At 42.2% G+C, this 26,266-nt stretch overlaps 1 protein-coding gene across 1 annotated transcript in view; it reads left to right on the top strand.

The window, feature by feature from the left end:
- Nucleotides 1-26,266, top strand: part of LOC147708069 (potassium/sodium hyperpolarization-activated cyclic nucleotide-gated channel 1-like) — a 1,702,968-nt gene that overhangs the window by 277,328 nt on the left and 1,399,374 nt on the right. The window contains exon 3 of the mRNA XM_086925297.1: nucleotides 9,756-9,948. Coding sequence (XP_086781423.1) covers nucleotides 9,756-9,948 — 193 coding nt within the window. The remainder of the gene's footprint in view (nucleotides 1-9,755; nucleotides 9,949-26,266) is intronic.

Genomic DNA, 26,266 nt, shown 5'->3' with positions numbered 1-26,266 from the left:
GATAGGTGCCCAGAATTCAGGTTTCCATTTGATAATATCTATTGGACGTCCACCCGGCCCGGGGGCCTTATTGCCAAGGCTCTATTTGATGGCTGCTATCACCTCACCTAGACTAATCTGCAAAGAACACAGTTGGCCTGGTGTGTGGCTATCATTATTCTTTGAGGGGGTGGCATACACTTTGGAGATATGCTCTTCCCACCGAGTGCTTGAGATAGTGCAGCTGATTGTGGATAGTTGTTTGCCCATATTACGCAGATTTTTAACTTCAGGCCAGAAGGCAGCTCCATTCTTCCCGGCCGCAGAATCAGCCAACACCTTCCAGCGTTCTATCAGTATAGCTGCCTTACGTTCCCCTATTGTAGTCTTGCCACCCTTACCTCCAATTGGCATCTGGGTTTAGCACTCAGTGCCTTGCGTAAGGTGTTTGCTGCTGAGCAGTTATGGTCAAACCACCTTGGATCCCTATCTATTCTTTGTTTTCGGACAGTCAATAGCGATTTTATTACTGTACACAGACTGGTAAAATCTGTGATTACCCTTGAGTGATTCCTGTCTGAAAGTATACATGAGTCAATTAAGTGTTGGTGCTTGTTTATAACAAGCTCAACTATGCTTCCACTGTCAACTCCCCTCCATTTCAGCCTCAAATTGTCTGTGGTGGGGGTAATGTCTCTAGCTCCTAGTATACGGGCAAATACAGGGGTGGATCCCAATCGTATGTCCGCCACCTATGGGTTGTGATCCCCAGAGGCAGTTTCCAGGACTTTAGCCATTGTGAGGCGATCAATTAACTCAGGTGACATTAAGATGTAGTCAATAGTCGTAGAATGATCTCTACCTCTAAAAGTCGGGACATAATGGGTTGTTGGGGTAGGGCTTACATCCATGATATTAGTTAGAGTATGCTCACGAACGAAGCAATCCAATTGTGTACCTCTTTGAGCTGCTCCATCAATTTGGGTATTTGCCCCAGTTTGATCCGCTTTTAGGATTTTGGCATTAAAGTCCCCAGCTAGGAGAATCCTTTTACCCTCACATGTGTCTTGTGGCTCAACCAAGTCTGATAAAGCTTTAAAAAGATCTATTAAATTTTTGTTTGGGATTGAATAAAAATCATTATAAAAATTAATCACATAAAATGGGATCTTTATTTTATATTCAAAGTTCACAAAGTACTTTATTCGGTTAATAGGGAATAACCATAAAAGCAACAACATGAAATTTCATTTACACAGAAATGTAAAAAGGAAGCAGTTAAAATTCATCCAGACCAATTGATTTCCGCAATTTAAAAACATGTCTAAAAAATTCTGAGACTACTGCAACTACTAAAACTGTGTCCATTCTTTGTAACTCTAAAAATGCTGGGCGACATCTATTTAAATTAATTTCTTTGAGGATTGGGATAATAAGTTTCCTACGCTGTAAAATATAAAATTTACAGAAGAATAAAACATGGATGTCAGATTGGGACGAGGATTCATCACATGGGCACATAGGCAAATCATGCAACCACAAATTCATTTCTGGGAAAGTCAAAAGTCTAAAAACAATATTTAATTTGAAACGTGTCAAGAGGAATCTGTCATAGTTGGACATAGGCAGAGTTAAATACGGCTGTAATTTACCACCAGTTAATAACAGCTGATGCGAGGTAACCGTCTTTTTCTTTACTTCCCCTAAAATTCTTTTCTCCTCAAGATGTTCCATACACAGTTTTTTCAACAACTTCCTGGATATATTAACCATTGTGAGAGGATCGTCATAGCATTGTTGGCAATCGATTTCTATAAAAAAACATTTGACATAATCTAGCCATTTTAATCTACTCACATTTTCTAGTTTTAGGACGTCCCACAAAATAGCCCGGTTCACGGCACACTCATTTGTTGTCCGTACCCTGTGCCACAAAAGGATGGGCTGAGTTCTGATTATATCTGTGATATACGGTTGCCCAAGTTCGGTGTGGCAAATATAGGTCGCAACACTTTCTGGTATTGTCAGAATATGCCTCATGAACTTATTTTCGGCTATTTGAATTGATTTTATGTTAGTATACCCCCAGAGTCCCGATCCATACAGAGCCACCGATAGACACGTAGCATTATAAATAGTTAAGACTTCTCTTATTGGTTTCTTACCCAACTTTTTTATAAAATTCTTTAGGGCCATTATTGTTTTTGAGAACAAGAGAGTTCTAGCCTTTACAGCACTTGTCCAAGAGCCAGTCTCATGGAACAGGATACCCAGGTAAGGGAAAGTGGAGGTATTTTCCAGAGGAATATTATTTAAGGACATCGTTTTCATTTGTTTCCTAGTTTGTGTACCACAGTTCATGGAGAAGGTTTTACTACAGTTAATTTTTAGGTCCATACTCAACATGAACTTATCAAAGGATGTTATCAGGTTCTGTAGGGCCAGGGGGGTCCGGGCCATTAGGACTGCATCATCCACATACAAGAGTGCAGGGATAGATCTTTTGCCAACCCTAGGCATATCCCTGCACTCTTGCAACAGACGGAGCTCAGGTCTATTTATATAGACCAGAAATAAAAATGGAGCCAGGACACACTCCTGGCGTACCCCACGTCCTATCCCGAATGATCTGGTACATTCACCCCCCTTTCCATAACGAACCGATGCTGTGGCCCCTGAATACAATTCCCTTAGAGAGCAAATATTAGGGTCTTCCACACCCAACCTTTCTAATAGTGCCCATAGTTTACTATGGGACACACAATCAAATGCCGATGTGAGATCGACAAACGTAATGTATAGGCGTTCACCCTTTACCCTGGTATATTTTTGATGAACAATAAATACATTTAAACCCTGTTCAATTGTTCCTATGCCCTTCTGAAATCCAAATTGCAAGTCACTTATTATCCCATTATCCTCGGCCCAATTTTGGAGTCTAACTAAGATAATTCTGCCAAGGATCTTTATAGATGAATCTAGAAGGGAGATTGGCCTATAGCAAGCACAAATTTGTCTATCTCCCTTCTTATATATTGGGGCAATGACCAAGGTGAACCATGAGAAATTTAATCCCCTCGCTAGCGCAGCATTAAAAAGCTGTACCAGCATCGGCCCCAGATCTCACTGTTTGCTTTAAACAAATCTGCTGGGATCCCATCTGGGCCTGCAGCCTTTTCCCCCTTTGTTGCTTTCAGACTCATCATGACTTCATCCAGAGTTACCACCAGCTTCTGGGCCCGTACCCCTTTGTCACACAGTGTGTTAAACCCTATTTTGGATGCTTCATCTAGGCAGCTATAAAGATTAGCGAAATGTTCGACCCAATCATCCTCCGCGATCGCAATTTCCATACGCGTTTTGGTATTATTGTAAAGAAAGGGGGTGTTTTCGGCCCTCCAAAACGCAGATGAGTCTTTAGACTGCAATGCTGCACATAGGACTTCCCAGGCCTCCCTTTTTATAGTATTTTTATTATTTTTAAATGCCTCGTTGTATGTTTTCCTTAAACCTCTTATTAGTAAAGGGTCTCGAGGTATCCTGTGAATGGCATATTTCAGGTCAGTAAGTGCCTTTGTACATGCGTTGTCAAACCATCTCCTGTTGCCTTTGGCCCGTTTCTTTGACTCCACCCACAGACTATCTCTAATAGAAGATGCTATAATATTAAAATGTTCTATTATCCGCTCACTATCAGAGTGTTCACCCAGGCAAATCATGAAGCTATCTAAACAATTATTCAATAGTTTGCCTAAGAATTTCTCTGGGACCAACTTACTCCATTTAAGTGTATACCCGTTTTGGGTCCCAAGCGTCACATCTGGGACTGCGCGCATAAGGGATCCATCATTATGCTTCTCCCAAAATGGGTTTTCAATCTCCATTATTTGCGGCCGATGGCCGCTCAGTGGCAAGTCTAGGGTTTTGAGCCTCTTAATCTTGCGGCCATAACTATTTGAAGAAATAATGAAGTCAATAGTAGTCAATGCTCCTCTGCCAATAAAGGTCGGGAGAAAGTGAGATGGTTTTTGGGCAATTTCATTTACATATCCCAAATCATAAGTGAACAGTATTTCATTTAATAAGTCCCCGATCATGGTGTGATCAAAATGTGTAAGGTTAATGTCCTGCTCTAACATTAAACCACAGATCCCTTGTTGCCCCTTTCTGGAAAGTGGACAATTAAAATCCCCCCTCCCCCCAGAGAATTGTTACTTCCCTTTCATTGCTATCTATTTCATGTTGTATATCATCACTCAGCATTTTTAAAGTGCTGAGAATATCATTATTCGGGATATTGTTATAAAAAAATTATGACAATAAAACTTGCTGCCTTCCTGTTATCTATCGTTACTGTCTGGTAGTAGCTACACTTTGATGAAAAGCGTACCCGCTCATACTTAAGCTGATTGGAGAGGTACATAATCAGCCCGTCCTTTGCTCTCCCATGTGTACCCCCCACTGCCGGAGTGAAGAAACTTTTATAGCCATTTATATGTACTGGGTCAGTTGACCAAGTTTCTTGCAAAGCCAAGATATCAAGACTGTTTATAATACTTTCCCAGGAGGGATTTTTAATTTCCTGTTTCAGACCTGCCACGTTTCAAAACAAAAAACTGCAGGATTCCCTATTCTCAGTCACTACAGGCTCACCCAGGAGCACATTGCCCGGTTCCCTTCTAGGTGTCGGGGAACTGGCTTCCCGCAATTTTCCCCCATCTTTTGTTCGAGGTTGCTATTAATCTTATAGCCTTCCCCTTTATTAAGGCTATTAGTCTCTACAAGCATAGTTTCTAAAATGTCTACCTTACCCTGCAACAGCCTCTGCTCTTCTGAATTCTTATTAATTATATCAGGATTCTCCTGTATTCCTAACATGTTAATGGGAGGAGTATCCTTGTCGAGTCAATCCACAAATTCAAGACCCGAAAGAAAGTCGAACCAATAGTGGGTTGGTATATTATAGGCGCTTTATGCACCACCTCTATTACCCAACAAATAGTTATTTTCGAAGTTCGAACTTACACTTGGAAGGTAAGTCAGTCTGGGGTAGGAATCAACAAATCTTTGAGGGTGAGTAAAAAATGTTTGATTACGTCCATGATATTCTAATCCGGGCCTTTTTAAGGACTGCCTTTCTAATAAACATTCTTTGGGATAAGGGGCTGACGTCTGCGGGTAAAAATAACTAAGATAATGTGTAGAGATGGAATCAGTACCTCTCGCATCGTACCAGTCCCCAATATGCCTCACAGCTCTATGATCTTTAAAATTAATAATAATAACATCCCCCTTCCTATCTTTTGGACGTGAGCCGACCCATATTGTACTACTTTATTTCTTAAAGCTCGATGGTCTTCCTTAGTACCCAGAGGGAGCTCAGGGACTCCTGCCATAATGACAACATAAGGGGCAGATTCTGGCGGTAGGTCTACTCTTCTATTTGATTGTCTGTATATATTTTGTGGGACCTTTGCCCCATTTTCCTTATCAACCTTACTTTGTGGGGGTTCCATTTTTTATCCCGAATTCGTTTTATCCCCCCTTGATAGCTCTCCTTTCGTTTTGATGCTACTTTAGGAGCAGACGTCTTCTGCGGTGCAGAAGATGTCTGTGCTTTTTTGTGGGATTTATGAATTAGCTTTTTTCCTACGTGATTGACATTTATGGGGACAGTAGGACAGGGAGGACATTGTTTCGTGGGCGCTATCACATTTACAGAGTTTGCTGGAGGATTTATACTGATCAGACCCTTTGCCAGATCGGCTAATAAGAGTGTATTCCCTCCAACTTTTTTGTCGATCAGGTCTAGCTGTGTATTGATCATCCTAGTTCTCTCTAGGAGAGGCAGCATCAGGGATTTCACCAGGATTTCAATTTTTCCCAGGAGGCCGCCCTCATCAGTAGGACAGTATGGGCGGTAAGTGGATATTAAGGGAGCCCTACAAGGGATTAGAGGTTGAGCAGCGTCTGACACCATCGAGGTCGAGTTCCTCTTTTGTACTTTAGCTTGCCGAGTTTTTAAAGGACCACCCCCTCTTTTTTTAGCAATTTTATTCTTAGGTGGTGTCCTCTGACTCATGTTGGGGGGAGATGGGATAGATAACCTCGGAGAATTCGATAGATCAGCATCATCACTACTGGTGGACAGACTCAATGGAGATGGAACACTATTAGAACCATCCAACTCTTCTCCGATATCCTCCACATCCTCTACATCCACCTACCTAATTTCCTCCATTATGTGGTTTGTAGACACCGGGGAAGCCACAGTCCTTATTTGCCCTAAAGAAGATCGCTTCCCCGTTATTAAGTCCAAAGAGAGACGCTTCTCCACATCAGCAATTTCCTTTTCGAGTACGTTAGAAACTCTCTTGAAAAAATGGTTGAGGGTTCCAGAAGCCACCCCATTTGAAGTGGCAAGAGTGATATTATAATTTTTTCCAGCCCGTGAGGACATAGTTACTTACAGCTAGTGCCTGCCAACAGTTTGCAATAGATATCACACAATAACGTGATGTTATCTGTTCTAGGCAGTGAATAGATGCAGGTTCTACGTGTCTGGATGATGTTAACGAACACCAAGATGTTAAGGGGGTGACCCGGCACTGCCTTGAACGTCCTTGAAAGGCCTTAGACGGCCCGCCCTTTGCCCGGGCTTAGCCCGGCGTACGCCCGCGTGCGCGTAAGGGCCAGCAGCAAAAATAGGCGGGGGTGGAGGAGAGGGCGGGAAGAAGACCAGCTGCGGACGATTCACGCCTCACAGCACGCTGGTCCTCGCAGTCCCGCCTCAGCCTGTGGGTATGCCGATACAATCTACAAGGTTCAATCGCCAGTCCGGGTGCCCGATCGAGAAACAGCACTTCCTTTAAAGTTACAGGGACGAGCGGCGCCCGCAGAGCGGGGGCCGCGAGAGGTGGGCAAGGGTCACCGAAGAATCTCCGCCAAGTTGAGAATTCTGTGCTTGTGCAGTACTCCCTCGTCAGCGTAATGGTAGCAGGTATCCCACAGGTAGGACTCCAGCAGCGAGTTTTAATTCAGCATGGAGGGGGCGGGAAGAGGACCCGCTGCCGCCGATTCACGCCGCACAGCACGCTGGTCCTCGCAGTCCCGCCTCAGCCTGTGGGTATGCCGATACAATCTACAAGGTTCAATCGCCAGTCGGGGTGCCCGATATGGAAACAGCACTCCCTTTAAAGTTACAGGGACGAGCTGCGCCCGCGGAGCGGGGGCCGCGAGAGGTGGGCAAGGGTCACCGAAGAATCTCCGCCAAGTTGAGAATTCTGTGCTTGTGCAGTACTCCCTCGTCAGCGTAATGGTAGCAGGTATCCCACAGGTAGGACTCCAGCAGCGAGTTTTAATTCAGCATGGAGGGGGCGGGAAGAGGACCCGCTGCCGCCGATTCACGCCGCACAGCACGCTGGTCCTCGCAGTCCCGCCTCAGCCTGTGGGTATGCCGATACAATCTACAAGGTTCAATCGCCAGTCGGGGTGCCCGATATGGAAACAGCACTCCCTTTAAAGTTACAGGGACGAGCGGCGCCCGCAGAGCGGGGGCCGCGAGAGGTGGGCAAGGGTCACCGAAGAATCTCCGCCAAGTTGAGAATTCTGTGCTTGTGCAGTACTCCCTCGTCAGCGTAATGGTAGCAGGTATCCCACAGGTAGGACTCCAGCAGCGAGTTTTAATTCAGCATGGAGGGGGCGGGAAGAGGACCCGCTGCCGCCGATTCACGCCGCACAGCACGCTGGTCCTCGCAGTCCCGCCTCAGCCTGTGGGTATGCCGATACAATCTACAAGGTTCAATCGCCAGTCGGGGTGCCCGATATGGAAACAGCACTCCCTTTAAAGTTACAGGGACGAGCGGCGCCCGCGGAGCGGGGGCCGCGAGAGGTGGGCAAGGGTCACAGAAGAATCTCCGCCAAGTTGAAGATTCTCTGCTTGTGCAGTACTCCCTCGTCAGCGTAATGGTAGCAGATATCTTTTATATTCAATAATCTGAATGTTCGGGCTTGTGGTTGGTATTACCTTTATACTACCACCTGCAGTTATCCTGATCCCAATTAGTAGCCCTCCTGATGGCCGACCAAAATCGAGCTTAGTTGCAGTTACACTATTGCAATGAAAACCCTCTATATGGTGTTCAGTTGTAGACCATGTCTCCTGAAACAATATTTTGTCTTTATCGGACAATATCTGTAGCCAATCCGGGTCCGATAATCTTGATTCCAGCCCAGCGACATTCCAGCTAAGGACCCTAAGATCAGCATTGTTAGTCGGCTCATTTAAGCAGGATAGTTCCATTGTTTTCTCATTATCAGATACTAATATTGGGTGGTGTTCAGAGTTTGAAATTGACTGTTTTGTGGTGTGTAAGGCTAGATCTTCCTGCGATATCATCATCTCCCCCATATTTGCCTGCTGATCTCCGACGTTTCCCCTTGTCTACAAGCATCGTCCAACCCAGTTAGCTGTCAGTCCTGGCCATCAAGGTTGGAAAATGCTTGATCAAACCGATTGTGCGTGGGGATATTATACTCATGCCTGCATTTGTTATGATTTAAGATCTGACTATGATTGTAGTTGTCAATGTGCCCTGTATGTGTTAGTCGGCGCTGTGGTTCGCGGTAGAAAAACCCCAAGGGTAGAACATAAGGCCCTACACCATTCATATGTGTGGTTCCTGCTCTCTCCAGAATTGTTCTGACTAGCTTGGGAGTAGCAAAATTCAGAACAATGCAGTCTCCCTTTAGACTTTTGTTAGAGCTCCCTATCCAGGGTGTCCTACGCACCATTTTAAAATCTTTGTACAGGGAACTGCCCAGGCCCGTCCTAGTATTTATCAGATGTAGAGCCTTGTTCTTTAAAAAAGACCAATGTTCATAAGAATTAGGTTGAACCGATGGGGTATCTGCAATTACTACAGTGTATGGCGTGGACTCAGGTGGCAGGCTAAAATGGCCCTTTCTGTTCCTAATAATGGTGGGTTTCCCCATGTCTTTGCCTTTATCTTCCTGGTCATTGCTTTTTTCTGATAATAACGCTACCCTGCGAGGGCTGGCGGATGCCAGGTGAGTAATGGTCTCAATTGGGGCAGGTGCTTGCTGGCCCTTTTTAACATTTACATTGCTAGTTTTAGGGGCTTGCCTTATCGCCGAAATGGCATTTGCCACTCGATTAGTCGGGGTTATAGCCTCTTGTGTTTTACTAGTCTGTAGGGAGAGTAATCGGTCAATGACAGTTAGACGATTGTCAATAGTGGTCAACTTGTCTAATAGGGGGTGTAAAAGTACTGCTATTCTTTCCTCCAATTTTAGTATAACTGCATCCTCCATTTGGGTCTGAGTACATTTTGTAGGATTAACTGGTGTGTTACAATGAGAGGGGGACCCGGGGTCTGCTCCTGCTTTCGCAACTTTCCTGCCTTGTGTAGTCGCCCTTGTTTTTGCAACCTTACAGTTTTGTTGTGCAGTGAGTGGGGCCCCTCCTGCCTTCCTTCTCTTTGATGTTGCCTTTTCCGTACTTCCTCTTGCTAGGGACCTTGTTTGTCGTGTGACCCACCATTCTGTCAAGCTGCCAACATAGGCCAGTGCTAATGCGTTATTGCTTGCAATGAATTGTCCAGCTCAGAGACTATCTTAAATCAATTACTACATTAGAAAGTAAATATTTTGCTTGTGGGATGCCGGGGAGTGAAGAGGGATAATATCTATTCATTAGACTAGAATTATGTTTTCAAGAAAATTCTTTCAAGAGTATTTTTTTTTTTTTTTTACAGGCGCTATTGGCTGCTGGCAACTGCAGTATTGACTGTTTTTAATATTCTCTTCACCCCTTTTGGAGTCGCCTTCTTTCCTGAACATTATCTAATGAGCGCTCATTGGCTCGGATTCAGTATTTGTTGTGATATTGTATTTTTATTGGATATAATTCTGAGTTTTTTCACTGCATTTATGAAAGATCATGAACAGGTAAGAGCACACATTTCAGTTTGAATTTTGATGAAAGTGGCGAAAATCTGTAGAAGCTGCCTGCTTTGTCACATTTTAGCATTATGGTATAACCAATTTCTAGATGGCATTATATCTGTAGCCCATATGTTTGATGAGAGATAGATGTGGCCGCGCTATACAGTTTTAAAGTGAATATTGATATTTTATTGAAACAACAATGTCTGTGTAAATTACAATTTTTTGCTGATTTCCAACTCGCTATCATTAATATTTCTAATGTAATTCCGATCTATCAGCATAAAATAAATACAGACCCTGATAAGAAAATGAGTGCTAATGACAATGGAGTTCTCTATCATGGGATTTGTAATACCCCTGCGTTATGCGGGTTTCTGGAACACTCTATAAAATATGTAGTATATTTTATGTACAATGATTTCTATAAGTAAATCAATTTTAAACGTCTTTCGTTAGAGAGTGAGTTTGATTTTTTTAATTGAAAAATCAGCTAATTAAAGACAAAATGCAACTATTGCAAATGTGTTTTGTCTACGTGAGCCTCCGTATTTTTGTTTTGTCAAGGAAAAGAATTAGGGAAAGGAAGCAATAAAGACAGCAGAGTTATGAAGCTGTAAACGTTACAATGCCCCTCTAACACTTCCCTACCCTTGTCCTACAATGCTCTGACCAGGCAGTTAAGCTGTTAGTTCTTTTATTACAGCTTGTGGTGTTTACCTGTATTTAGTAGTAGTGTATAAATAAATAATGTATATATATTTTTTTTATTTAATCGGTTTCAGAAATGTAAAACCATAAAAGTTATCTTTACATGTTAATTACATAAAATCACATCTTGTCACAAATGGGACATATTTCACAACATTCCATAAGCATTTTTATAGATAAAACTACAAAATTCATGTATCAATATGCATAAGCAATAAGTTAATTATCTGGCAACATGATCGCACCGCCCGTACCTAAACCTGAATTTAAAAACAACCTCGACCCCTGTCGACAGTTAAGACATGCCTGGATTTTACCACAGATTTCAGATACCCTAGAACAAAAGGAATACACTCCTCCTTCAATAATTGTAAAAACAGTAGAGCTGGACGAGCCTGTTTAAAAGCCATCCTTTTCAATACGCCCCTCTAACTAACACTTCCCCACCCTTGTCCTGAGATGCCCTGAACAGGCAGTTAAGCTGTTCTGTTTTTTACAGCTAGTGGTGTTTAGGTGTGTTTAGTAGAAGTGTATCTTGTATACTGTTTCTTAGAATGCTTAGGTTACTTCGTTGATGAGGAGACAGTATTATGTGGTATGTACCATATGGAATGTGATGATGAAGGGATTAGAACTTCAGAGCGAGTTGGTGCTGATCCTCTCAGCCCTTCACAAATGTATCCTGTTTCTTATTGTATTTTACAATAATCCTACAATAAACTTGCTACCTGAATTTATCGTCTCAACAGATGTGGTGATAAACATGGGATTCTTGTGCTTACTTTATTTTAAAAGCACAGCTGGCTACCTCCGAGCAACTTTAAAGGTACTGTGTTGGGATGTGCCGGAGCCCCACGGAACTTTTATTGTGGAGGAGAGCTGTTCTCTCTAAATTTGTGCCACCGTCAATTCGCAGTGAAGTGTACATTTTTGGGGAGTGTTTTGTTTAGAATAAAGTGGTGTTAGGAGGAACTGTTCTTGGTGTTTGGATTTGAAAGTTTGCAAGTGCAAGCCGCTCGAGTTTCTGATGCCTCGTGCTTAGAACGAACTTGCCTGCATTGTGGAAGGTGCACTGAGTTCTGCAGCATGAGCGATTCTAAGAGGAAAGACTGTCTTGTGCAGAAGGCACAAAAAGGTTTACTCAAAAACGCTAGAGTCTGGCACAGTTTTTCACTTGCAGGCTCTATGCGCCCACATTGGCTTGATCGGCAGTGATCTTGAAGTCATTGGCTGCAGCATTGGGTTTGTACGCAAACATTACGCATGTACTTCAAGTTTAGCCTCAGGTGATGCAATTGTGGTTGCTTCTTCATAAGATGTGTCTGTAGTGCTGCTTGTTATGTTCACATTAATGGGCTGAGCCCATAATGCTATCCTCCAGAGGGGTGTCTGGTAAATCAACCCTCCCTTGCTATCCTGGATTCTGCAGCAACCACAGCACCGCCCTACTCGCTGCCACCTACGACATCCGCGCCCTCCTCGACCAAGGCCAAATAGCAGCCCTCATCCTCTTGTACCTCTCAGCTTCGACACCGTCTCCCACTTTACACTAGCCAACACTCATGATGCTGGCATACAAGGAAAGGCCCTAGACTGGATATGCTCATTTCTCACAGGCAGAACTCAATGAGTCAGACTCCCGTCCTACCTCTTAGAACCAACAAAGAACAGATGTGGAGTACCCCAGGGATCCTCCCTCACCCCCACCCTCTTTTACATCTACATGGCCCCACTTGCAGCCATCATCAGAAACCACAGGCTCAACATTGTCTCCTAGGCCGATGACACCCAGCTCATCAACTCCTTCACCAAGGAACCCAACATCAACGGGCACAACTTCCAAGAAGTGATGAAAGCCGTCACCACCTGGATGAAGGACAGCTGCCTGAAACCCAACTCAGAGAAAACAGAAGTCCTCATCCTTGGCTCCATCCCCGCATTACGGGACAGCACCTGTTGGCCCCACTGCCCTCGGAAACCCCCCTTCACCCCAACAGATCATGCACAAAACTTCGGCATCATACTGGACTCATCAAGCACCATGAACCGCCATATCAACATCATATCCTGTGCCTGCTTCAACACCCTCCGTGTACTCCAGAAAACGTTCACATAGATCCTCTACGAAACCAGAAAAACTGTCACACGCATTCATCACTAATAGATTGGACTATGGCAACCCCCTTCACGCCGGAATCAACAAATTCCTTAGAAAGCTCCAGGCCGTCCAGATCACTGCAGCCAGATTGATCCTAGCCATCACCCGCCGCAACCCAACACCTCCACTGGCTCCCCAGCGAAAGAAGAATAACCTTCAAGCTCCTCATGCACAAGACCCAAGGCCCTCCACAACATCGGACCAGCATACCTAAACAATTGCCTCTCATTTCACGTACCCAAGAGAAGCCTCAGATCATCCGACCTCTCTCTGGCCACGATGCCACGCATCTACAGGACCAGAAAGGGGGGAGGTCCTTCTCCTACCTCACAGCCAAGACCTGGAATGACCTCCCCCTCCATCTCCGGCAAAGCCCTAAACTGATCCAGTTCAGGAGAGACCTCAAGACCTGGCTTTTCAGATAACCTCAGCACCCTACGGAGCCTAGAGAGGGAGGGTCAATGAACTCATTCTCTTTCTCTGACACATTATAAAGTCTAGTTATCAGCCCCCTACTTTCCATCCCAGCCTGCACGGCCTGTAGTGCTTCAAGAGTTGATGGCTCTGCAGAAAACCCTGGGTAAACAGATCTGATCGCCTGACGCACTCTCACAAATGTGAAATCCTGTTGTGGCCGATTTAGCTACCCGTACATAGGTTTTCCGAATCATGTCCTTTTATAGGCACAACTCACATTGACCTTATTTAGGCATAGAATCCCAGTCTTATTTAGGCATCACCCATGCTATCCAAATACAGGCATGGTCACCTACATCCGTCCATCTCACGTCACAATGAGTTCTTAGAAACCAGACCCTTGAGCCTTTGGGATTTTCCCTGCTTGGATTATTGATTTCTCCAAGAACTCATTTATTATGCATGAACTACTATTCCTTAGGGGTTCATTCATGCCGTCTTCCTCTGCCCGACTTTACGTCAATGCTAACATTCCTAGCCAACTACCAGTAATAAATATACCTTCCCTCACCCAGGCAAGCCACGGCTCGGCTACAAGGCATGGCTCGCCTCGGCAAGTTCGGAAGAAACCACAATTCCAGGAGAAGTCGTATCCCTGCCTGACCAGACACTGTCCTCCCTGCTCGCAGAGAAATCCTGCTTCCAGTGTTCTGACTCCCTTCGCGGGGTGTTAGAGTTTGAGACCAGGGAAAGAGATTCCAACCTTTCTCATTCTAAGGTATGGAGATGACTAGAACCTAGAGGGACTCTTGGCATACAAAACGTAATACTAACTTAGTATTTACCATGCTATAGAAAACAGCACCTACTTCTTACCTTGTACTACACTTAGGTTAGGTACACTGGGGTAGAACTATTAAGAAGCACCAGATGAGTATCCATATTTTAGCCTGTGTTATTTATGTATGTATATATGAATATATGTCATAGCTAAAAGACCATGCTACTGCAGTATTACTTCTTCTTACTGCTTGCGCTTAACGTATTATATTTTGCATACTGTTTTGCGATTGTAACAGCTTGTTTGTTCGTTCTAAAACTTTATTCGATCTTTGCATTTAAGATCATAAAAGTACATGGCAAGTACTCACAGTGTTACAGATAAAAAAGTTATATAAACATTTCACAAATGAGAAAAATAAAAGCAATAAAATTTATTTATCTCTCAAGTGGGTATACCTTTACACACCTATCCATTCTTCGATGAAGTTTTGAGCCATATTTATTTATTTATTTTATGTATTTGTCGAGCGCTGCAATCATCCCAGAGGGATATCAAGGCGCTAGTAGCGAATAAACTGGTTGGGCTGATGGGAGTGTTGAGCATAGGTGATTCTTAGTATTTAGGGAACAGATGAGTCTTTAGTTTTTTCCGGAATGATAAATAGTTGGAGGTGAGCCGCAGATCCAAAGGCAGTTCGTTCCACTTCCTAGCCGCCCAATATGAGAAGGATCTCCCTCCGGACCTAGCTTTCTTAATATGCTTAGTTCTTGCTAGCGCTAGATGTAGTGACCACAAGCTCCTTGAGGGGATATAAAATTCGATTTTATCCAGGAGTATTTTTGGGCCGCTTATGTACAATGCTTTGTGTGCATGGCTGAGCAATTTAAATACTGCTTGTTGACGCATGGGTAACCAGTGCAGTGTCTTCATGCACATTGAGGCAGAGCTCATCCTGCTTTGGTTACAGGCAAGTTGGACAGCAGCGTTTTGGAGTACCTGAAGCCTTGTGAACAAGAGCCCAGTCATGCCTGCGAATAATGCATTACCATAATCGAGCTGACTTATCAACAAGGACTACATGGCTGATCTCCGGCAATCCAGCAGTATCCAAGGAAACAGTCTCGCTAGTAATTTCAATATCGCAAAACCCTTACCAGAAAGGATCCGCACATGGTCCTTCATAGATAAGGTGTTGTCTATAATTAAATCCAAGTTCCTTGCACATTGTTTAGGACTTGGGGCAGTGCCCAGTGTTTGTGGCCACCACGTGGTGTCCCAGAAAAGCCTGGCTCCCCTGAAAAGTAGAATCTCATATTTCCCTGCATTCAGTTTTAAGCAGTGTTTGTGCATCCATTGAGCCATCTCTGTCAGGCAATTATGTAGTTTTTGTTTGGAGACTTCAGGCCTTTCTTTCAATGCTACCATCACCTGTGTGTCATCTGCATACAAACAAATGCCGATTTCACACTTCCTGTTGATTTTGGCCAAAGATGAAACATAGGCATTGAATAGAGTGGGGCTTAGTGATGCCCCCTGTTGGACACTGCAGCTGATGGTGCTGGATTTAGATTGAAATTGGCCCAGACGAACTGATTGAGTTTGATTACTTAAGAATGATCTGAACCATTGCAGAGCATTTGAATGAATTCCCTTATCATAAAGGATTTCCAGCATTCTATTGGGTGAGACCGTTTCGAACCATAGCAGTTAAAAAAGAAAAAAAAAGAAAACAAAACAATCCATAACCTTTTTACAGTTGCACATTTCTCCTTTTCTTCCTACAAGCCCACAAAAACGACGCTAATGAAAAACACACTAAAGGATCAGGCAAGGATTTTAAAAAGCATAAGGCAACCCGACATTACTTAAAATGGTATTGTTTTAAAATGGGTACAATAAAATGATTTCTTTCCCTCTGATAAAAGCCACAAAAAAATAAAATGTGGAGGTCACTTTGGGGGGATTTTGAGTCACAAGAACAGAGGGACAATTCTGAGTGTTTAAAAGTCCACTCTCGGAACCCTAACATTAAAGGTAACAGGCTCAGATGGAACCTCAGCAGGATGAATTTGTGGTGGGAATATCTTCTAAGTAAAAATATCCTCCCTCTAACCATGCTGGTGTTAATTGGTACATGAGGGCTGCCTGCTGACAATAATTCCTTTCCTTTCGGACATATTGAGCCCAGCGCCTAAAGGTATCCGCCAACTTCTGTTTGGACATCTTTTTGCACGTTGTAGGGATTTCAAAAAGCTCGGCCAAGCCGAGGTGGTTAACTCCTGTTTCACATATTTCAATCACCTAATCCTGCCGTGGTTATCCATCTTTAAAATATCTCTAATTATGTTTTGGGTTAGGGTCACTGTGTCCCTGCGCCAGATGGAAAGCCAAAGCTGAAGGGGGGCCAGTCTGATAAAGTGGGTAATGTACGACAGACCTAGTTCCATGTGGGCTACATAGTTCGAGAATGATTCTGGGAGGGAGACCACGGATTTAAAAAAATCTGTTTTTGATAATTTGAAATGGCTCAATAGATGTCATACCCCAGCTCCATAGGTAGCCATGACTTTGCCTTGGCATAATAGATTTTTTAATTAGAATTCATGGTTTTGCCACCAATTTTTGGGAAAAAGATTTCTTTGCTCCTACACTTCTCTCCATCCCCAAGGCTCTTCCTTTAACCAGCTGTGCCCATGCTGTTTATTGTCGAATAATACCCCTAAGTAAGGGAATGATTCAACCACAGAAATTAGACCAGAATACATATTAAAATGTGGTTGCTTCTCTCTTTTACCAGCCCCAACAACCATTACAAATGACTTGGACTGGTTAACTTGTATAGCCAGCAAAGCCATAAATGATGCGTAAGCTGTAATAAGGGACTGGAGACCTAGCTCTGATCTGGCCATCAGAACAGCGTCATCCGCATAAGCAAGAATCAGCAGCCGTTTTGAACCTGAAACAGGGATGTCCAAGGTTGCATCCCCAAGGGCCCTCTCGACCCCATTAGTGTAAATAAAGAAGAGAAATGGGGCGAGGATGCAGCCTTGCCTTACCCCTCTAGAGATGTTAAAATAATGGGTACATTCACCTTTTTCCCATAACGAACGCATGCCGAAGCGTTAGAGAACAATTGGCGAATTAAATCAATTATGGCCCGATCAATCCCCATATTTCCCATTATATACCAGAGCTTAGAGTGGGAAACACAATCACATGCCGAAGTTTAATCCATAAAAGCAAGATACAGTTTCCCACTCTTTTGCCTGGTGTATTCATCCTTAATTAAAGAGAGGTTTAGGCACTGGTCTACTGTCCCCATCCCTCTCCGAAACCCATAGTGGGTTTGCTTTAAAATATCCCTGTCCTGTGCCAATGTCTCCAATCTCACAAGAAGAAGGCATTCCATGGGTTTCGCTGTAGTATCAAAAAGGGAAATTGGTCTGTAGTTTTTGGCATTGCCCTTGGTGCCCTTTTTGTAGATCAGGACTATCACACTGGTTGACCACGAGGGGGGCAGGCCTGTTATTGCTATGTTATTAAAATCGTTGGTTAACAGGGGGGCCCACAGGTCTTCATTCGCCTGAAAAAGATCTATCAGGACCCCATATGGGTCTTCCCCGCACTACACGCCTTTTGCCCACTCCTTACTTCCTCCAGCGTAGATGTTAAATGGACATGAGTAGAATCAGCTGAGGATTTAGATGGTGAGACGGATGGATCACTGGGCGAAAAGATGTTAACAGCTCATATATCTTGCATGAGAAATAAGACTGTTCAATAAACCTTTTCATTGAGACGCCCATCTATCTATTTCTGTGTAATTCTGAAAAAACTAAGCATGCTCGATTGACTGAGTGAAACTGTTATCTATTGTTTCCATAATTCTGAGACTGTTCCGATTCTAAGGGAAACAAAGTAGTCATGTTTATGCGGTAGTCAGAAACTACTCCCTTCATGTTTATTCGAGAAGTTCCTAGTGACCTCTGAGTTAGCTGGCACACAAAGTAATTATGTTTAATATACTCGATAGAGGCATACTGACCTCAGTCCTATGCAAAAACTATAGTGTATATTATTCCAATGCGCAGATCCTATAAGGGAAATAAGAACTACACTACATGGCGCCCAACGGTTTGATAAGGCATTAATTTAACGCTAGATACTGAAGTAACTCAGTCGTGCTTTTCTCAGAGACCCCTACTCATAGTACTCCAAAAGACGTCTGGAGTGGGTAGGGATAATGTCCGCCATAGCTGAGTAGGACAAAAATCCTACGTATTAGCTGTTTGGTTTGTTCAACGTTGAAGGATGCAGTGTTCCAAAATGTTGTGCACCTTATCTTTGTTTCCTTGAAACTTGTTTTACATTTTTCAAAAACAATGTCCCTTAACGGGGATACTAATACCATGAACGGTGACGCTGCGACTGACCAAGTCGTAACAGCTTTTAATCATACAGGTTTTAATTAAACTGATGAGGATGTTATAAACATCCCTCAAAATGTAAGGAGTGCCATCACTCTAAAACTTATAAAACATGGTCTAACACCAAGAGGTGGTAAAGCAGTTTTCTTGATTGAGGCACATGAATCTTTTCAGACAGAGGTATTCTATTCATGGATAATATTCTCAGAATCAAATTCAGTAAGAAGTGTTTCACTTCTACAAAGAAGATGAACCACCTGAGGAATATATTCCTTTTGAGGATATTGAAATTCCACTCACATACCAGGAGCATATTCTCTGGTTTAAAGGCTCCCTAAAACATTATAATCACATTACCAGGCTCGGTCCACTAGGTAGACCAGGAGCAACGTGGCCGATTTTAGCCAGCTATACACCTCATCCTGACATTGAAGAAATGTCAAACGAGGAGTTACTTACTCAACTCAAAGAGTTAATAAAAATTTACAGACAATTAATTCAATATGTCATGCGGACTTTCACAGTCCAACCACCATTAACCATTCCAAATAAAACTCCTCACCAGGAGAATACACTAAAAATTACTCCACAGACTTTACACGCAGTCATGGGTAAAATGCACACAAAACTTTAACAAATTCCATTCTGGATAGCTCAGAAAATTACTCAATTCGAAGCAGCATTTCCTAATACTAGCCCTTATGAGAAACGCAGAATTCTAACAATCTGTTTACCAATAGGGATCACACCACATCTGGAAGACTGCACCACTTGTGGCACAGTCTTTGCTGCCATCTATACTAAAACACATGTTGTTCCGTGTATTGCGTTAACACATGATGTCCTGAAACAAATTCAAAACGAATACTGGGCAGAGCCTGCTCTGAATTTAGGTATGAAATTACTGAAAAACTTCGACCAGGTCTCAACAATAATATTACCTAATTTTAAAGGGGAGGCAGCATCAGAAGCGATCCACCAACGCTTAAGGGAATTTGATGTAACAGAACATCAGCAAGAACTACCCGGAATAATAGAAAAATCCTATGACGGATTAGGCAGAGACAGTTTGGGTGGAAGACCTTTGAAACCACAACTGTCTGGAGTTCCTGAGAAGGACTCTTTTAAACAAACTCCTACATCTTCTAAAAAGAAGTGGGAAAATAAGAGACACAATTCAAAAGAGAAACGTTCTCAATCCCGAGGTAGGTCTCCTCAAAAGGATCCCTCTGAAAGGAGGTATTACCTCAGGAATAGGGATAATTTGAGAAAACCTGACAGGTATCAAGATACTGATACACGTTCCTCTCGTACCTTTCAGATATCGTCACAGACATCCAAAAGAAGAGTGAAGTCCAAAGATGATCAACACGTTCAGAAAAACAAACCAAAACCTCAATTCACTAAGAAAAAGGTAGCAGGTCTGAAGATCAGACATGCTGAGAATTCTGAGAACACAAATCAAGAATGGAGAATGGGTTCAGACAATGCTGGACAGTGCAGCAGAAGTAACAATAACTTGCCAGAACCTGAAGGAACTTCTGGAGACACTTGACTTGAATGCCTATATCACAGTTGAAACTGTAGACACTAGGGTTTGTTTTCCACAAAAGTTATACAAAATAACACACCGGATGGAGGGAGACATACCAAGAAAAGTGAAAGCACTCTTTAGGGAGAGACTATCAAAGGGTTATGATATACTTCTAGCAGAACAGGACTGGCCACCAAAATTTGTCAGGGAGTGCCCACATGGCGAAGACATCAATATCAAGTTAAATACCCACAACTAGGTGAGAGGCGCACTCACAATGTTCTTACTCCTATCTATACTTGTAAAAGGGTGCTACACTATAATCATGTGTTGGCTCCACATTAATACTAATACTCAATTCATGAACAGGATAAACCCGCTCTAGTGTGCACTGTGCCTGTTGAACTATATGTTCACAATTTTCAATCATTAATTAATACCAAACAATAAACATAATACCACAATGTCGGTATATTACATGTCACTATTTACTACATTTTTGTCTTTACACAAATTGTTTACTTTTTCATGTTCATATTCCATTTATATTTTATTTCATCACATATGGTAACAATACAACTTGTTCAGAAATATTTCATCACATTACGATTCATGAAAATTCATGAAAATTATTCAATTCTCAAATTTCAAAGATGTTTCCATAATTGCTACTGAACCACATGCAATCTCTGGCCCAATGCATTTCGGAACGCTTGTTCCTTCCTCAGGGGAAGTGTTCTGCAAATAAAGATTATCAATTACTATACGCATATACATATTCACAGCTACAAGCCTTCTCCAACCATGTTCCAGTACATTTAAAATATACTTATGTCAGGAAATGGGCAGTCGCCCAAGCCCCAGCATTATACACAAATCATGTAGGATGGTATGAGGACTCACCTCACCACAAGATCCAGTTAAAAAATCAACCTACTGCACAAAGGCTGTACTCAATTAAGCAAGAAGCTAAAAAACAGGTCAGAGAGATCTTAGATCAACTTGAATACCAATGGGTGATTGAAACTTGCACCTCCTCAATGAACAATCCTTTGGTTCCTGTTTCCAAACCTGACAACACATATCTTCTAGTTTTGGATTACAGACACCTGAACTCTTGTTCAAAAACATTTGCAGTGCAAAATGCACATAGTACATACAGCATTAATGAATAATGTGCGTAAAAAAAATATAAAACCACATTAGACATTTAAAATTGTTTCTTTTGTCAAAACATAGTACCTGAAAGTAGGTATTTGACAGCTTTCTCAATAATGGGGACCTAGCGTCACTTTTGTCGACTCCCACTAGGGTTCAAGAACAGCCCAGGCTTATTCTCAGCAAGAGTAACAGAGTTACTACAAATTTATGATGACGAGGTATTGTCATATGTCGATGATATCTATCTGACAAACGATGACCTGGATAGGCACTTGAACGGGGTGAATACCATTATATTGGCTTCGCCTCTGAGGGTTACAAATTCAATTTAAAAAAATCTAGAATTGCCCATCTCAATGTCCTTTTCCTAAGATAAATGTTTTTAAGTGAAGGCAAAAGCCTGGTAGCCAAATATTTAGAAAAATGTGCGCTGCTCCAACCTTCAAAAAGGCTGAAAAATTTACAGTTGTTTCTAGGTTTCCTGAATTTTTGAAAAACTTACATTCTGAATTATGCAGAAAGGGTTAAACCTCTCCACGAATTAATCAAAGCTGATCTTAAAATAAAAAATTGGACACAAGAACACACAGAAATATTGCGTTCTCTTCAACCTGACATGATAGCAACAAATCACTTACACACATGCGTAAACGTACGCAATCTAGTGATCCGAAATATTTTGGGTCAATGCAGATTCACCTACTTAACTTTTAATGAAGATGAAAAGGTACCAATTGCATACAAATCACATTTGTATACACAAGCGGAAATGTGCTTTACTTCAACAGAAAAAACTCTGACAGCAGTTCAAACAGCTGTAGCCAAAGAAAGAGCTCTAGCTCAGGGAAAAAGCATTATTGTCGTGACTTCAGTACCAGCCTTAAAGGTGGTTACAAAAGCGAGCATTCCAAATGCAAAAGCTTTACATCCAAGATGGGTACAATGGGTTAATTCTCTTGCTGTAACATTTGTTGGATATGTTTTTGATCCTTATTTAAGAACACAAGCATTCCTGCAATACGAACACAAATTGAGATTCTCCCTCTTGATCAGTACGAATGTAATATTTATACTGATGGATCAGCACAACCCGCTACGAGAAGTAAGCAGACTTACAGTGCAGCATGCGCAATCGTTAAAGGTCGTATGCACGATGGTAAATTCCGACCGATGGTCAAATAAACTCAATCTCTAGGAGATTGTACAGCTCAGCGAGCTGAAATACAAGCATTTCAATTGGCACTTGAAAATACAGATTGCAAATTCCCCACACTTATAGTGTGCAATTCTTTTTACTGTGTCCAATCATATAATGAATATTTGCAGAATTAGCTTCAAAATGGTTTCAAAGATGCAAAAAGTGTCATAATCAAGCATAACACGCTTTGGGAACAAGTAGTTCAGTTGCGAAACAGACTACAAAATACTCACGTGAAACACACACTGAGTCATTAACGTGATGGCTTTCACGTTGAAGGAAATTCATTGGCTAACGAAGCTGCGAAGGGGGCTGTGCAAACAGCTTCCGTAGCTGCGATCATTCGTTCGAAAACGAGAATAGACAGTAAGATATTATTGGCTGTCAATGCTTCAAGCAAAGGCAGTGGTGCAGCGCTACCCAAAAAGTTTCCGCTCAAATACTCATATATAATTGATGCGAACAATGTTCTGTTTGCTCGAATCCCTGGAGTTGGGGATAGAGTAATTCCAAACATGGAACGCAGATTAGGACTAATCCTAGCAGCACGTAAAGGGATAGCCTCTGCCCATGCAGGTGTTTCCGCCACAGTATCGTTATTAAAATAGAGATATTGGTGGCCCGGCATTAGGAAACATACCAATAACTAGGTTTTGGAATGTGAAATATGCCAACGGATGAAAGTCTCTACAGTGACATGACCTGCGCAGACACCCCTGTTAATCTCTGATAAACCATTAGCATATGTTTACCTGGACCACCGCGGTCCTTTGCAAAGGGATGGTAATTATACATATATCATAGTCGCAGTGGATTCGTGGATGTGGCCTCAGCGCTCGGCTGACGCTCAAACTTTTATAAAAGATTTGTGAGTCTTTATCGGCACATGCGCAATTGGCACACTACATTCAGACCAGGGCCTTGCGTTTAGCTCTCGAGCTTACAAAGAAGCCATAGCCAGTTTGGGCGTAGCATTGCGGTACTCCTCTCCATTCCATCCTGAGGGAAATTTGGTTGTGGAAAGGAAAAACCAAGACATAAAGCAGTCTATAACAGCTAGGGTATTAGGCTCGGGTGATGGGTGGGTCAAACATCTTGATGGGGTCCAACGCTCATTAAACATATTGCCAAGAAGTTCTCTAGGGGTTGTCTCTCCATATGAGGTCCTATTTGAGACAAGAATGTTGGTTCCAGATCTTGAATTTAAAGGCACAGTGGTGGAAAATAAACCTTTTGATTTCAAAGATCGTTTGGCTATCTTACAGAACTTAAGATCGAAACAACGTGTTCCTGAAGCCAACCACCACTGGGGAAAAAACAGCCGTCCCAGAAATGCCTGTCTGGATCCCAAAGCTTGGGGATCTAGTCAGAGAGAAGGAATTTGGGCCTTCTTACAGACAACAAGTACCTGTCCTAGCCTTCCACAGATCAAGAACAGTACTGCTGCCGCCCCTTGCTGGTAAAAAGAAGAAAAGATTTGTGTCCATCGACCTCATCAAACCACACTATGTGGCCCATACTAAGCAGTAGGCCATGTGGACTCCGACCAAGTAGCAGACGCACTCCTCTAGCTACTATCCAAGAGGTTCAAACTGAAAGATTCATCACCTTCGAGGAGTCAGAAGTAAGAAAGGACTAAGCAACAATGCTATGGAACTTATTCCTCTTGAAACCCAAATAACAGTTCGTCCTGAAACACCTGTCTACAGCAATGTAACACGTGATCAACTGGTTCCTGCGATTTCAATGAATCCTGATGCAATTCCAACCATTGACAGAACTGTCTCTAGCTATTTCATTAACTTTGATACGTTTTCTGAGGATCCCAGCAAACCTGAAACGACTCCAGCAAAAAGAACGTTCGAAGAACAAGCACAATACTTTTTTCATCTCCTGAAAAAGACTTATCTGGTTTCACCATGGATTGATCTATGGATTGTTTCTGGAATCTTTTTCTTTCTGCTTTAGCTAACGTTAATAATAACTCTGAGCATGTTGATAAATGGAAGATATATTCAAATGGACACAGCAAGTAAAAAGGAGGATTTACTTCTGAAACCACATAAATCATCCTATCTTGAAGCAAGAGACTTGTCAGCAGTGAACATCACAGCTGTTCCTATACAAGATGGTATAGTTTTGGGCAAAACTACTTATGATATATTTTGCCTGTCGGAACTTTTGAAGATTCCGCACTTATTTAATGTGTCATTAAGTGACTTTATTACCTCTAGTACCTATTCTGGTGATTGGGACTTGAGACTGTTAATAACACGATGTCTGATCTAGAAAAATCAGCTGCTTCTCTAATCATGATTATTTAGAGGGTTCATCAGACTATAAACAACTTTATTGTAATAACCACTATGGTCATCATTTCTTGCATAAATCTGGAATACCTAGAAATGTATTTATATATAACCAATGGGAACATTGTCCTACACCACCAAGGGGTAGCTCAAAAACGTTTGCAATGAAGTTTCCATATTTTTCAGGGTACAATAAGTCCAATCCAGAAACGTTTTACTTACAAATGTGCAAACAACCAGAACGAAAAGTATGTTAACTAATACAAAGCAGATTTATTCTGCAGCCTTTATTGCCCAACTGTCTAGACAGTGTTTTGACTTGGAAAGACACAATTGACACAAAATCTGTCTGGGGTACAAAAGATTGGCAAGTGCAGGGGACAGAAGCTTTGTTTAGAGCCTGTATTATCCCACAGCAAATATAATGTTTTTGAATGACACTGTCCAACAAACATCTTGCCTTGGGTTAGCCAAGATTAAAGACATGAACTCTCCGTCTATACCAACACCTGCGAGTAATAGCACTACACAGGGGGCGGTCGATGTACATACTAGTTTACAAAACAATAGATCAGATCCTGAATGGGAAAAATGGTTGCAGAACCCCCGAACCCCCGATACGCCGCCGGAATAGGAGCAGGGAGGCCGAATGCAAATACATAGATAATGCCAAAAAAATCTGACAAACAAACAGATATATGAGCTAAGCACGTCAACTGAAAGGTGGCTCCTATTACCAGAGCGCGAGTCTCATTACCAATGAACATAAGACAGCAGAATTCTTCTAAATCATCCTGAGGATTCTTAAAATCGAGTAATACATCCAAACCCGGATCATACAATCGGGCCCCTGTTCTTCTATGATTAACGTGGAAGCAACATATACTCTCAGAACTGGTCCTGAAGAAGGTTGTTCATCAATCTTTCCAAACCGAAACGCTGCGTCGACCCCTGTTCTTGTGTAAATTTTAACCTAAATTGTTTTTGCATTGATGCTTTGATTTTTATATGTTTTTAATTCAGTGAAAATGTCTTCAAAATTATTGTAATAATATTGCTTTTTTGAATAAACAGATACATGTATTTCTTTATAACACTTCTGCCTGTCGTGCCTTAAATTACAGTAATGATTAGTAATTGTATGTGATATGTAATAATTACATGATTGCGTAGTTATCGATTGAGTTGTGTGGTTTTGATATATTGTGAGATTGGTATTTTCTAAAATAGGTCGGGGCTACCTTCACATCAACAACCACCATCTTTATGGTGAATTAATGGGATTCTTTCTTCCTCATTGCTCTGGCCCACAGACATAAACTTCTGTCAAGAAAGATTCCTGAACAAAAAACAGGGTTTCACTATCAATAGACCAGACCCACGTTCTGTCCAAAGACAGCATCCAGGGGTAGTAACAACATACAGTGTAGGAAAATTAATCCTTGATTCGCTACTGAAATCTACACTAGAGGATGTGAAACAACACGTATCTTTATTTACTGAAGGCGCAGACCTTAGGGATTTCTTGCTAGGACCAAGAAAGCCACGTCAAAAACGTTTAATATATGCCAGCATCTATGCTGCTTATAATGAAATATGGAAGGTTACACAAGTAGACGCCG

Source organism: Lissotriton vulgaris, chromosome 6 (assembly GCF_964263255.1).
Source record: "Lissotriton vulgaris chromosome 6, aLisVul1.2, whole genome shotgun sequence".
Classification (NCBI taxonomy): domain Eukaryota; kingdom Metazoa; phylum Chordata; class Amphibia; order Caudata; family Salamandridae; genus Lissotriton; species Lissotriton vulgaris.
Note: the sequence above shows the minus strand (reverse complement) of the source record. Positions and strands in the feature narration are given on the sequence as shown.